Below are 15,007 nucleotides of genomic sequence, written 5' to 3' on the forward strand. Positions count from 1 at the left end.
GGCAGTTGCCAGTGCGAGGTGCTCTCTGCCCTGATTGTCAGGAAGCCAGCATGCATACGCTCTTTGTGAGTAGAGTCCTGGCTTTTCCTGCCCTTCTGTCTGTCTCAGTGGGTTTCCCAGTAGGCAAGGGGGCTTGGCTCCTCCACACAGGACCTCAGGACTGGGATGCCCAGATAGTGGCTCAGTCTGCTCACTCCCCAGGGAAAGGGTCCACCTGTGAGGACCTTCTCTTCCTACAGATCACTCCTTGGGGTATAGGTTCTGACCTGATGCCCTTTTTTTCTGTCCTACTTGCTTACATGGAGAACTTTCTTGCAGCTTTGGTTGTATAGGATCTCTTCGGCCAATTTCCAATTTTCCATGAGAATTGTTCCATATGTATATGTATTTCTGATGCGTTTTTGGGGGGAGGTGGGCTCCATGTCCTCCTACTCTGCCATCTTGATTATTGCCTTGCATCCCCAGAGCTTATTAATCTTATAACTGGAAGTTTGTACCTTTTGACCACCTTCATCCAATTTCCCCATGTCTGGCAACCCCAAATCTGATACCTGTTTGTATGACTTTGGTTTTTTTAAGACTCAATATATCAGATCATACTTTTAGAATTATGGTTTTCTCAGGGTATATGCCCAGTAGTGGGATTGCTGGGTCGTATGGTAGTTCTATTTTTAGTTTTTTAAGGAACCTCCACACTGTTCTCCATAGTGGCTGGATAAGTTTACATTCCCACCAACAATGCAAGAGGGTTTCCTTTTCTCCACACCCTCTCTAGCATTTATTGTTTGTAGATATTTTGATGATGGCCATTCTGACTGGTGTGAGATGATATCTCATTGTAGTTTTGATTTGCATTTCTCTAATGATTAATGATGTTGAGCATTCTTTCATGTGTTTGTTGGCAGTCTGTATGTATATCTCCTTTGGAGAAATGTCTGTTTAGGTCTTCTGCCCATTTTTGGATTGGGTTGTTTGTTTTTCTGATATTGAGCTGCATGAGTTGCTTGTAAAGTTTGGAGATAAATCCTTTGTCAGTTGTTTCATTTGCAAATATTTTCTCCCATTCTGAGGGTTGTCTTTTGGTCTTGTTTATGGTTTCCTTTGCTGTGCAAAGCCTTTTAAGTTTCATTAGGTGCCATTTATTTATTTTTGTTTTTATTTCCATTACTCTAGAAGGTGGATCAAAAAAGATCTTGCTGTGATTTATGTCAAAGAGTGTTCTTCCTACATTTTCCTCTAAGAGTTTTATAGTGTCCGGTCTTACATTTAGATCTCTAATCCATTTTGAGTTTATTTTTGCGTATGGTGTTAGGGAGTGTTCTAATTTCATTCTTTTACATGTAGCTGTCCAGTTTTCCCAGCACCACTTATTGAAGAGACTGTCTTCTCCATTGTATATCCTTGCCTCCTTTGTCATAGATTAGTTGACCATATGTGCGTGGGTTTATCTCTGGGCTTTCTGTCTTGTTCCATTGATCTGTTTTTCTGTTTTTGTGCCAGTACCATAGTGTCTTTTTTTTTTTTTTTTTTGCTGTACACGGGCCTCTCACTGCTGTGGCCTCTCCCGTTGCGGAGCACAGGCTCCGGACACACAGGCTCCGCGGCCATGGCTCGCGGGCCCAGCCGCTCCGCGGCATGTGGGATCTTCCGGGATCGGGGCACGAACCCGTGTCCCCTGCATCGGCAGGCGGACTCTCAACCACTGCGCCACCAGGGAAGCCCCATAGTGTCTTGATTACTGTAGCTATGTAGTATAGTCTGAAGTCAGGGAGTCTGATTCCTCCAGCTCCATTTTTTTCCCTCAAGAATGCTTTGGCTATTCAGTGTCTTTTGTGTCTCCATACAAATTTTAAGATCTTTTGTTCTAGTTCCATAAAAAATGGCATTGGTAATTTGATAGGGATTGCATTGAATCTGTAGATTGCTTTGGATAATATAGTCATTTTCACAATATTAATTCTTCCATTCCAAGAACATGGTATATCTCTCCATCTGTTGGTATCTTTAATTTCTTTCATCAGTGTCTTATACTTTTCTGCACACAGGTCTTTTTTCTCCCTTGGTAGTTTTATTCCTAGGTATTTTATTCTTTTTGTTGCAGTGGTAAATGGGAGTGTTTCCTTAATTTCTCTTTGAGACTTTTCATTATTAATATATAGGAATGCAGGAGATTTCTGTGTATTAATTTTGTATCCTGCTACTTTACCAAATTCATTGATTAGCTCTACTAGTTTTCTGGTGGCATCTTTAGGATTCTCTATGAATAATACCATTTCATCTGCAAACAGTGACAGTTTTACTTCTTCATTTCCAATTTGGATTCCTTTTATTTCCTTTTCTTCTCTGGTTGCTATGGCTAGGACTTCCAAAACTCTGTTGAATAATAGTGGTGAGAGTGGACATCCTTGTCTTGTTCCTGATCTCAGAGGAGATGCTTTCAGTTTTTCACCATTGAGAATGATGTTTGCTGTGGGTTTGTCATATATGGCCTTTATTATGTTGAGGTAGGTTCCCTCTATACCCACTTTCTCGAGAGTTTTTATCATAAATAGTGTTGAATTTTGTCAAAAGCTTTTTCTGCATCTATTGAGTTGATCAAATGGTTTTTATTCTTCAATTTGTTAATATGGTGTATCACATTGATTGATTTGCGTATGTTGAAAAATTGTTGCATCCATGGGATAAATCCCATTTGATCATGGTGTATGATCCTTTTAATGTGTTGTTGGATTCTGTTTGCTAGTATTTTGTTGAGGATTTTTGTATCTATATTCATCAGTGGTATTGGTCTGTAATTTTCTTTTTTTGAGGTATTCTTTTCTGGTTTTGGTATCAGGGTGATGGTGGCCTCATAGAATGAGTTTGGGAGTGTTCCTTCCTCTGCAATTTTTTGGAAGTGTTTGAGAAGGATGGGTGTTAGCTCTTCTCTAAATGTTTGATAGAATTCACCTGTGAAGCCATCTGGTCCTGGACTTTTGTTTGTTGGAAGATTTTTAATCACAGTTTCAATTTCATTACTTGTGATTGGTCTGTTCATATTTTCTATTTCTTCCTGGTTCAGTCTTGGAAGGTTATACCTGTCTAAGAATTTGTCCATTTCTTCCAGATTGTCCATTTTATTGGCACAGAGTTGCTTGTAGTAGTCTCTTAGGATGCTTTGTATTTCTGCAGTGTCTATTGTAACTTCCCCTTTTTCATTTCTAATTTTATTGATTTGAGTACTCTTCTTCTTTTTCTTGATGAGTCTTGCTAATGGTTTATCAATTTTGTTTATCTTCTCAAAGAACCAGCTTTTAGTTTTGTTGATCCTTGCTATTGTTTTCTTTCTATTTCACTTATTTCTGCTCTGATCTTTATGATTTCTTTCCTTCTGCTAGCTTTGGGTTTTGTTTGTTTGTTTGTCTTTCCCTAGTTCCTTTAGGTGTATGGTTAGATGGGTTTATTTGAGATTTTTCTAGTTTTTTGAGCTAGGGTTGTACAGCTAGAAACTTCCCTCTTAGAACTGCTTTTGCTGCATCCGATAGGTTTTGGATCGTCATGTTTTCATTTTCATCTGTCTCTAGGTATTTTTTGATTTCTTCAGTGATCTCTTGGTTATTTAGTAATGTATTGTTTAGCCTCCATGTGTTTGTGTTTTTTACGTTTTTCTTCCCTGTAATTGATTTCTCATCTCATAGCATTGTGGTCAGAATAGATGCTTGATATGATTTCAATTTTCTTAAATTTACTGTGGCTTGATTTGTGACCCAAGATGTGATCTATCCTGGAGAATGTTCCATGCACACTTGAGAAGAAAGTGTAATCTGCTGTTTCTGGATGGAATGTCCTATAAATATCAATTAAATCTGTCTGGTCTATTGTGTCATTTAAAGCTTGTGTTTCCTTATCAATTTTCTGTTTGGATGATCTGTCCATTGGTGTAAGTGAGGTGTTAATGTCCCTCACTATTATTGTGTTATGTCGATTTCCTCTTTTATAGCTGTTAGCAGTTGCCCTATGTATTGAGGTGCTCCTATGTTCGGTGCATATATATTTATAATTGTTATATATTCTTCTTGGATTGATCCCTTGATCATTATGTAGTGTCCTTCCTTGTCTCTTGTAACATTCTTTATTTTAAAGTCTATTTTTTCTGATAAGAGTATTGCTACTCCAGCTTTCTTTTAATTTCCATTTGCATGGAATATCTTTTTCCATCCCGTCACTTTCAGTCTGTATGTGTCCCTAGGTCTGAAGTGGGTTTCTTGTGGACAGCATATATATGAGTCTTGTTTTTGTATCCATTTAGCAAGCCTGTGTCTGTTGGTTGGAGCATTTAATCCATTCACGTTTAAGGTAATTGTCGATATGTATGTTCCTATTACCATTTTCGTAATTGTTTTGGGTTTATTTTTGTAGGTCCTTCTCTTGTGTTTCCCACTTAGAGAAGTTACTTTAGGGTTTGTTGTAAAGCTGGTTTGGTGGTGCTGAATTGAATTCTCTTAGCTTTTGCTTGTCTGTAAAACTTTTGTTTTCTCCATCGAATCTGAATGAGATCCTTGCTGGGTAGAGTAGTCTTGGTTGTAGGTTCTTTCCTTTCATCACTTTAAGTATATCATGCCACTCTGTTCTGGCTTGTAGAGTTTCTGCTGAGAAATCACCTGTTAACTTTATGGGAGTTTCCTTGTATGTTATTTGTCCTTTTTCCCTTGCTGCTTTCAATACTTTTTCTTTGCCTTTAATTTTTGCCAATTTGATTACTGTGTGCCTCAGCATGTTTCTCCTTGGGTTTATCCTGTACGGGACTCTCTGCACTTGCTGGACTTGAGTGGCTATTTTGTTTCCCATGTTACGGAAGTTTTTGACTATAATCTCTTCAAATATTTTCTCAGGTCCTTTCTCTCTATCTTCTCTTTCTGGGACCCCTGTAATGCTAATGTTGTTGCATTTAATGTTCCCAGAGGTCTCTTAGGCTGTCTTCATTTCTTTTCATTCTTTTTTCCTTATTCTCTTCCACAACAGTGAATTCCACCATTCTGTCTTCCACCATTCTGTCTTCCAGGTAACTTATCCGTTCTTCTGTCTCAGTTATTCTGCTATTGATTCCTTCTAGTGTATTTTTCATTTCAGTTATTGTATTGTTCATCTCTGTTGGTTCTTTAACTCTTCTAGGTCTCTGTTAAACATTACTTGCATCTTCTCGATCTTTACCTCCATTGTCTTTCCGAGGTCCTGGATCATCTTCAGTATCATTTTTTTGAATTCTTTTTCTGGAAGGTTGCATATCTCCACTTCATTTAGTTGTTTTTCTGGGGCTTTCTCTTGTTCCTTCATCTGATACATAGCCCTCTGCCTTTCATCTTTTCTTTTTCTGTGAATGTGGTTTTTCTTCTACAGGTTGCAGGATTGCAGTTATTCTTGCAAAAGATTTCTGTGCATTAATTTTGTATCCTGCTACTTTACCAAATTCATTGATTAGCTCTAGTAGTTTTCTGGTAAGAGTCTTTAGGATTCTCTATGTATAGTATCATGTCATCTGCAAACAGTGACACCTTTACTTCTTCTTTTCCAGTTTGGATTCCTTTTATTTCTTTTTCTTCTCTGGTTGCTATGGCTAGGACTTCCAAAACTCTGTTGAATAATAGTGGTGAGAGTGGACATCCTTGTCTTGTTCCTGATCTTAGTGGAAATGGTTTCAGTTTTTCACCATTGAGAACCATGTTTGCTGTGGATTTGTCATATATGGCCTTTATTATGTTGAGGTAAGTTCCCTCTATGCCTACTTTCTGGAGGGTTTTTTTCATAAATGGGTGTCGAATTTTGTGGAACACTTTTTCTGCATCTATGGAGATGATCATATGGTTTGTTTACTTCAGTTTGTTAATATGGTGTATCACATTGATTGATTTGCATATATTGAAGAATACTTGCATTCCTGGGATAAACCCCACTTGATCATGGTGTATGATCCTTTTAATGTGCCGTTGGATTCTGTTTGCTAGTATTTTGTTGAGGATTTTTACATCTATGTTCATCGATGATATTGGCCTGTAGTTTTCTTTCTTTGTGACATCTCTGTCTGGTTTTGGTATCAGGGTGATGGTGACCTCGTAGAATGAGTTTGGCAGTGTTCCTCCCTCTGCTATAGTTTGGAAGAGTTTGAGAAGGATAGATGTTAGCTCTTCTCTAAATGTTTGATAGAATTCGCCTATGAAGACAGCTGGTTCTGGGCTTTTGTTTGTTGGAAGAATTTTAATTACAGTCTCAATTTGTTTGTGATTGGTCTGTTTATATTTTCTATTTCTTCCTGAGTCAGTCTTGGCAGGTTGTGCATTTCTAAGAATTTGTCCATTTCTTCCAGGTTGTCCATTTTATTGGCATATAGTTGCCTGTAGTAATCTCTCGTGATCCTTTGTATTTCTGCAGTGTCAGTTGTTACTTCTCCTTTTTCGTTTCTATTTCTGTTGATTTGAGTCTTCTCCCTTTTTTTCTTGATGAGTCTGCCTAGTGGTTTATCAATTTTGTTTGTCTTCTCAAAGAAGCAGCTTTTAGTTTTATTGAACTTTGCTACTGTTGCCGTCATTTCTTTTTCATTTATTACTGATGTGATCTTTATGATTTCTTTCCTTATGCTAAATTTCATTGTCATTTGTTTCCAGGTATTTTTTTATTTCCTCTTGGATTTCTTCAGTGATCTCTTGGTTATTTAGTAGTGTATTGTTTAGCCTCCACATGTTTGTGTTTTTTACAGATTTTTTTCATGTAATTGATATCAGTCTCATAGTGTTACGTTCGGAAAAGATACTTGATACAATTTCAATTTTCTTGAATTTACTAAGGCTTGATTTGTGACCCAAGATATGATCTTTCCTGGAGAATGTTCCATGAGCACTTGAGAAGAATGTGTATTCTGTTGTTTTGGATGGAATGTCCTATGAATATCAATTAAGTCCATCTTGTTTCATGTATCATTTAAAGCTTGTGTTTCCTTATTTATTTTCATTTTGCATGATCTGTCCACTGGTGAAAGTGGGGTGTTAAAGTCCCCTACTATGAGTGTGTTACTGTCGATTTCCCCTTTTATGGCTGTTAGCATTTGCCTTATGTATTGAGGTGCTCCTGTGTTGGGTACATAAATATTTACAATTGTTGTATCTTCTTCTTGGATTGATCCCTTGATCATTATGTAGTGTCCTTCTTTGTCTCTTATAATAGTCTTTATTTTAAAGTCTATTTTGTCTGATATGAGAATTGCTACTCCAGCTTTGTTTTGATTTCCATTTGCATGGAATATCTTTTTCCATCCCCTCACTTTCAGTCTGTATGTGTCCCTAGGTTTGAAGTGGGTCTCTTGTAGACAGCATATATATGGGTCTTGTTTTTGTATGCATTCAGTGAGCCTGTGTCTTTTGGTTGGAGCATTTAATCCATTCACACTTAAGGTCATTGTCAGTACGTATGTTCATATTACCATTTTCTTAATTGTTTTGAGTGTGTTATTTTAGGTCTTTTCCTTCTCTTGTGTTTCCTGCCAAGAGAAGTTCCTTTAACATTTGTTGTAAAGCTGGTTTGGTGGTGCTGAATTCTCTTAGCTTTTGCTTGTCTGTAAGTGTTTTGATTTCTCCGTCAAATCTGAATGAGATCCTTGCTGGGTAGAGTAATCTTGGTTGTAGGTTTTTCCCTTTCATCACTTTATATATGTCCTGCCACTCCCTTCTGGCTTGCAGAGTTTCTGCTGAAAGATCAGCTGCTAACCTTATGGGGATTCCCTTGTATGTTATTTGTTGTTTTTCCCTTGCTGCTTTTAATATTTTTTCTTTAATTTTTTTTTTTTTTTTTTTTTTTTGTGGTGTGTGGGCCTCTCACTGTTGTGGCCTCTCTCGTTGTGGAGCACAGGCTCCGGATGCGCAGGCTCAGCGGCCATGGCTCATGGGCCCAGCCGCTCCACGGCATGTGGGATCTTCCTGGACCGGGGCATGAACCCGTGTCCCCTGCATCGGCAGGCGGACTCTCAACCACTGCACCACCAGGCAAGCCCTAATTTTTGATAGTTTGATTAATATGTGTCTTGGCGTTTTTCTCCTTGGATTTATCCTGTATGGGATTCTGTACTTCGTGGACTTGACTATTTCCTTTCCCATATTAGGGAAGTTTTCAACTATACTCTCTTCAAATATTTTCTCAGTCCCTTTCTTTTTCTCTTCTTCTTCTTCTGAGACCCCTATAATTTGAATGTTGGTGCGTTTAATGTTGTCCCAGAGGTCTCTGAGACTGTCCTCAATTCTTTTCATTCTTTTTTCTTTATTCTGCTCTGCAATAGTTATTTCCACTATTTTATCTTCCAGGTCACTTGTCCATTCTTCTGCCTCATTTATTCTCTTATTGATTCCTTCTAAAGAATTTTTAATTTCATTTATTGTGTTGTTTATCATTGTTTGTTTGCTCTTTACTTCTTCTAGCTCCTTGTAAAACGTTTCTTGTTTTTTCTCCATTCTATTTCCAAGATTTTGTATCGTCTTTACTATCATTACTCTAAATTCTTTTTCAGGTTGACTGCCTATATCCGCTTCATTTGTTTGGTCTGGTGGGTTTTTACCTTGCCTCTTCATCTGCTGTGTGTTTCTCTGTCTTCTCATTTTGCTTAACTTACTGTGTTTGGGATCTTCTTTTTGCAGGCTGCATGTTCGTAGTTCCCGTTGTTTTGGTGTCTGCTCCCAGTGGCTAGGGTTGGTTCTGTTGGTTGTGTAGGCTTCCTGGTGGAAGGGACTGGTGCCTGTGTTCTGGTGGATGAGGCTTCATCTTGTCTTTCTGATGGGCAGGACCATGTCTGGTGGTTTTGGGGTGTCTGTGACCTTATTGTGATTTTAGGCAGCCTCTCTGCTAATGGGTGGTTTTATGTTCCTGTCTTGCTAGTTGTTTGGCATAGAGTGTCAAGCACTGTAGCTTGCTGGCCGTTGAGTGGAGCTGGGTCTCAGCATTGAGATGGAGATCTCTGGGTGAGCTTTCACTGATATTATGTGGAGCCGGGAGGTCTCTGGTGGACCGATGCCCTGAACTTGGCTCTGCCACCTTAGAGGCACAGGTCTGATACCCGGTTGGAACACCAAGACCCTGTCAGCCACACGGCTAAGAAGAAAAGGGAGTACAAAAGAAAGAAAAAAAATAAAGTTATTAAAATTAAAAATAGAAATAATTATTAAAAATTTTGTAAAAATTAAAAAGTATTAGAAAAAAGAAAAAAAAGAGAGCAACCAAACCAAAAAACTCATCCACCGATAATAACAAGTGCTGGGGCTTCCCTGGTGGTGCAGTGGTTGAGAGTCCACCTGCCAATGCAGGGGACGCGGGTTCGTGCCCCAATCTGGGAAGATCCCACGTGCCGCGGAGCGTCTGGGCCCATGAGCCATGGCCGCTGAGCCTGCGCGTCCGGAGCCTGTGCTCCGCAACGGGAGAGACCACAACAGTGAGAGACCCGTGTACCCCCCCCACACACTAATAATAATAATAATAAGTGCTAAAAACGATATTAAAAACAAAACAAAACAAAAAAACGGACAGACAGAACCCTAGGACAAATTGTAAAAGCAAAGCTATGCAGACAAAATCACACAAAGAAGCATACACATACACACTCAAATAAAGAGACAAAGGAGAAAAATATGTATATCGTTGCTCCTAATGTCCACCGCCTCAATTTTGGGATGATTCGTTGTGTATTCCGGTATTCCACCGATGGAGGGTACATCAAGGTGATTGTTGAGATTTAATCCGCTGCTCCTGAGGCTGCTGGGAGAGATTTCCCTTTCTCTTCTTTGTTCACACAGCTCCTGGAGTTCAGCTTTGGATTTGGTCCTGACTCTGCATGTAGGTTGCCTGAGGGCATCTGTTCTTTGCCCAGACAGGAGGGGGTTAAAGGACTGGCTGATTAGGGGGCCCTGGTTTACTCAGGCCGTGGGGGAGGGAGGGGTTGGGAATGCGGGGAGAGCCTGCAGCGGCTGAGGGTGGCATGATGTTTCAGCAGCCTGAGGCACACCATGTGTTCTCCCCGGGAAGTTGTCCCTGGATCAGGGGAGCCTGGCAGTGGCGGGCTTCACAGGCTCCCGGGAGGGGAGGCATGGATAGTGACCTGTGCTTGCACCCAGGCTTCTTGGTGGCTGCAGCAGCAACCTTAGCGTTTCATGCCCGTCTCTGGTGTCCCCACTGATAGCCGCCGCTGGCACCCATCTCTGGAGCTCATTTAGGCGGCACTCTGAATCCCCTCTCCTCACGTACCCCAAAACAATCGTCTCTTGCCTCTTTGGCAGCTCCAGACCTTTTCCCGGACTCCCTCCCAGCTAGCTGTGGCGCACTAGCCCCTTCAGGCTGTGTTCACACAGCCAATCCCAGTCCTCTACCTGGTGTCTGGCCTCCGAAGCCCGAGCCTCAGCTCCCAGCCCCCGCCCACCCCAGCGGGTGAGCAGACAAGCCTCTCGGGGTGGTGAGTGCTGGTCGGCACCGATCCTCTGTGTGGGAATCTCTCTGCTTTGCCCTCTGCACCCCTGTTGCTGTGCTCTCCTCCGTGGCTCCAAAGCTTCCCCCCACCCACCCTCCATCTCCACCAGTGAAGGGGCTTCCTATTGTGTGGAAATTTTTCCTCCTTCACAGCTCCCTCCCACTGGTGCAGGTCCCGTCCCTATTCTTTTGTCTCTGTGTTTTCTTTTGCCCTAGCCAGGCACGTGGGGGAGTTTCTTGCCTTTGGGGAAGTCTGAGTTCTTCTGCCAGCGTTCAGTAAGTGTTTTCTAGGAGTTGTTCCAAATGTAGATGTATTTCTGATGTATTTGTAGGGAGGAAGGTAATCTCCACGTCTTACTCCTCCGCCATCTTGAAGGTCTCTCCTAGTAATTAGTCTTCTTTCCAGTTTTCTATTTCTTCCTAATTAATCTTGGTTGGTTGTATGTTTATAAGAATTTTTCCATTTTTTTGTCGGTTGTCTAGTTGTTTCCATATAGTTGTTCATAGTAGCTTCTTATCCTTTGTATTTTTGTGGTGTTGTAATATCCCCTAATTGACTTATAATTTGTTGGGTTTTGTCCTTTTCTTTATTCCTTCATTAGTATAGTTTGCTAATTTTATCTTTTCATAGAAGCAACCCTTAGTTTTATTAATCTTTTCTATTTTCCTATTCTCTATTTCATTTATATCTGCTGTAATCTTTATTTCCTTTTTCCTGGTAACTTTGGGCTCAGTTTATTGTTCTTTTTCTGGGTCCTTGAGGCAAGGTTATTTGAGATTTTGTTTCTCACTGTAGGCATGTATTGCTATGAACTTCCCTCTTAGACTACTTTGCTGCATCCCATAAGTTTTGCTGTTTTCCATTTTTGTCTGTCTCAAAATACATTTTAATTTCCCCTTAATTTCTTCTTTAATCCTTTTTTTATTCAGTACAGTGTTGTTTAATATCCATGCGTTCATGTGTTTTCCAGCTTTTCTCCTGTTATTTTTAGTTTCAAACCATTGCAGCCAGAGACAATACTTGGTATGACTTTAATCTTCTTGAAATTGCTAAGACGTGTTTTGTCACCTACCATGTAGCCTATCCTACAAAATGTTCTTGTGTGCTTGAGAAGAATGTCGTCAAATAGAATGTTCTTTATATTTCTGTTAGATTCATTTGAGCTATAATGTAGTTAAAATCTGATGTTTCTTCATTTAAACTCTGTCTGTATGATCTATTCATTGTTGAGAGTGTGGTATTAAGGTCTCCAAGTATTATTGTATTGCTGTTTACTTCTCCTTTTAGCTCTGTTAGTTTTTGCTTTTTGTATATGAGTGCTCCAGTGTTGGGTGCATAAATATTTATCATTGTAATCTTCTTGATGGATTGATCCCTTTATCATTGTATAATGAACTTTTTCTCTCTTTTACCATTTTTATTTTAAAGTTTGTTTTGTCTAAGTATACCTAACTCTGCTTTCTTTTTTTGGAGGGGGTAGGATGGGACTGTTACCATTTGCTCAAAGTATCTTTTTTCTATTCTTTTATTTCTTATGTGTCTTTAAGGCTAAAGTGAGTCTCTTTTTTTTTTTTTTTTTAAATCATGAACGGACCATCATTTATTCATTACAAATGATAATTGTGAGGACTATGTAATAAAATGAAGGAACATTAATGATATACATATAAGTGGAATAGTTTAAAAGCATGATTACAATTAACTACATTTTCAAAAGAAAAGCAAAAGGGCAAAATGAAAGAAAATTCAACCTCATGCTGCTGCGGTTGAAACATGGGTAAAGTCTGTGGTTTACTTTCCATTTTTCTTGGCTATCAGTCACATGATTTAGATTTTTATAATGAAAAAGAAAACATATCAATTGTTAAAACACCTTTACCCATTTACATGTATAGCAGACTTTAGCACTAGTCTTAGACCTGACCCTTATCCCAGAAATTCATCTGGTTCTCTACCCTGGAATATTTACTTCATATACTCTCCTTCTACAACCCCTTTCCCTTCACCACACTGTATATTATCACCACTCCCCTACTGGCTCCACCTTAGTGTTTTCATCTTTGAAAGTGGTTCTCTAAGAGAGAGATTAGCCAACTTTTTCTTTTAAAGGGAAAGATAATAAATATTGTAGGCTTTGCCTGCCATTCAATCTGTCACAAATACTCCCACATCTGCCACTGTACTGCCAATAACAGCCACAGGCCATACGTAAATAAACAGACATGGCTGTGTGCCAATAAATTTACAAAAACAGGCAATAAATGGGCCAGATACTTTACCAACTCCTGCTCTGTAACAATCCTAGTACCTAGTACTGTTTAGATGAAACGAGCACTTGAAACTCAGAAAATTGGATGGCCCTACTTACAGATCATAATTTATAGTTTAAATAATACTTTACTCAGGCACTTACAAGAGTATGTAAACTGCACTGAGGAGCCAAAAAATTCTTGGTTAAAAATAGTCAATTATGCACACTTACTCATTTAAAAATGCCCTTACTCTGGGGAACAGCTGAGGACAATGATCAGATTCTATCCCCTGGAATCAATTCCACTGTCTTGCAATCAAATCCAATCAATTACTGGAGAATGCTGGGTAAAGGATTCAGCTGGGGAGGGTTTTCCCTTTGCTTTAAAATTTGAAATGATGGCCATAAACAGGCCTAATTAATTTGAGCTGAGGGGTCATATTTCAAAATAGAAATAAAGAAAATCTAGAAGAAAACTCATCTATAAACCCCTTTCCTCTCATAGTTTCTAAAAGGTATATATTAAACCCTTTGGATTGAGATCTTAATTTTTAAAAAGCTGGAAAGGAAAAATAAAGTATTAAATCAAAATTAATAGTGTTTTCCTAAAAATCTAAGCAACGAACACAAGACACACTGTAAATACATCTACTTAACATTGAAAAATCATAGATTTATAGCTTTATTACACTGTCAGCTGATTCAAACACATTGGTAAAAAAAGGTAAGAAAAAGATAAAACAAAAAAATAATTAGTAAATAAGCATGGGAAATACTTAGCTTCTCATTTGCTAATGGATGTGATGTGTATTTATAATTCAGTAGAAACAAATTATATACAATTAACATAAACAATGAAGATGAAAGTGTAACTGGCACTATATTTTTTCATTACAATAGACTAATATAATAATTCATAATACAATTCAGAAAATGTACCTTAATTTCAAATTCCTTGACTCAATTTATTTTTACATCTGCATATCCAAGGAAATGATCCTATCTAAAGTTTTATGCAAAGCAATTCACTGAAGCTTTATTTCAAACTACCAGCAGAAAAAATGAAGTCTCTCACAAAAAGAAATTATAAAACATATTAGCAGGATATTCAGCAGCTATTTATAATGAAATATTTTTCATGTTAAGGTGAAAATCAGTAAAAGTTAAATATGAATAAAACTACCTAGGGCTTCCCTGGTGGCACAGTGGTTGAGAGTCCACCTGCCGATGCAGGGGACACGGGCTCGCGCCCCAGTCCGGGAAGATTCCACATGCCGCAGAGTGGCTAGGCCCGTGAGCCATGGCCGCCGAGCCTGCGCGTCCAGAGCCTGTGCTCCGCAATGGGAGAGGCCACAACAGTGAGAGGCCCGCGCACCGCAAAAAAAAAAAAAAAAAAAAAACTACCTAAAAAAGCAAGGACTATACAATGTCTGAAAAGTAATACATGACAAGTATCAGGGTAAAAGCATTAAGATCCTGCTTTTACTTTTTTAAACTTTCTGCTATGTGTTTATTTGTATGAAGCCTTTAAGAAAAAAAAATTTCCTTGGACATACCCCAAATAATTAAATGACCTCCAAACACCCTACCCTTTAATTAGTTCTTTATTCTTGATCATGACTGCATCAGCTCTAACCTGTTTTGTTTTGTTTGCTCTCTTGGAATCAGCTACCTGGGTGTTCCAATACTGCTTTAACCACCTCTTGGTGTCTCAGCTAAGAATGCCTGTCTCAGTTCCGCCTGGAAATCCACCACAGGTACTTGCTGCTGCTGCTGAGATCGCCTTGGATACAGGTGACACTCCTGGTTGCTCAGTGAGGCTGTTCTTCTCCGTTTGACTTGGACTTCTACCTCTGGTACATGCTGTTCTGTGGTCCGTCTCAGATGTAAACGGTCCCAAATATTCACAAGGCAGGAGAGAGACCTTCAAACTTCAGCTCTTTCCACAGGGTCCGCCATATTGAGGTCCTGAGCCCGAGGGCAAGACTACAAAATGGCGGACCAGGAATGATGCACACTCATCTTGCAAAGGGCCAAATGATCAGAAGTTCATATTTGAAGCACTATCTTCCTGGCCCGCTCCATCGCGCCGCTGGCCGCTCCTCAGAACACACCGTTAGGCATCTCCGGCAGCAGCTCCACTCTACTTAAAGTGAGTCTCTTGAAGGCAGCATTTTTTTGTATCTTATTTTTTTATCCATTCAGTCATTCTATGTCTCTTGACTACAGAATTTGTGTTTAAAGTAATCCATTTATGTTTAATTATTGATAGATAAGGACTTACT

At 39.2% G+C, this 15,007-nt stretch overlaps 1 protein-coding gene across 1 annotated transcript; it reads right to left on the reverse strand.

Annotated features, from left to right (window-relative positions):
• Positions 1-12,043: 12,043 nt before the first annotated feature.
• Positions 12,044-14,807, reverse strand: LOC309809842 (SNRPN upstream reading frame protein-like; the record flags this gene model as incomplete). Its single annotated transcript, XM_082631303.1, has 2 exons — positions 12,044-14,646; positions 14,803-14,807. 2 exons carry the CDS (start codon positions 14,805-14,807, stop codon positions 14,415-14,417), a joined length of 237 nt encoding a protein of 78 aa, XP_082487429.1. The 3' UTR covers positions 12,044-14,414.
• Positions 14,808-15,007: the final 200 nt, after the last annotated feature.

Source organism: Mesoplodon mirus, assembly GCF_964341445.2.
Source record: "Mesoplodon mirus genome assembly, chromosome: 8".
Lineage (NCBI taxonomy): Eukaryota > Metazoa > Chordata > Mammalia > Artiodactyla > Ziphiidae > Mesoplodon > Mesoplodon mirus.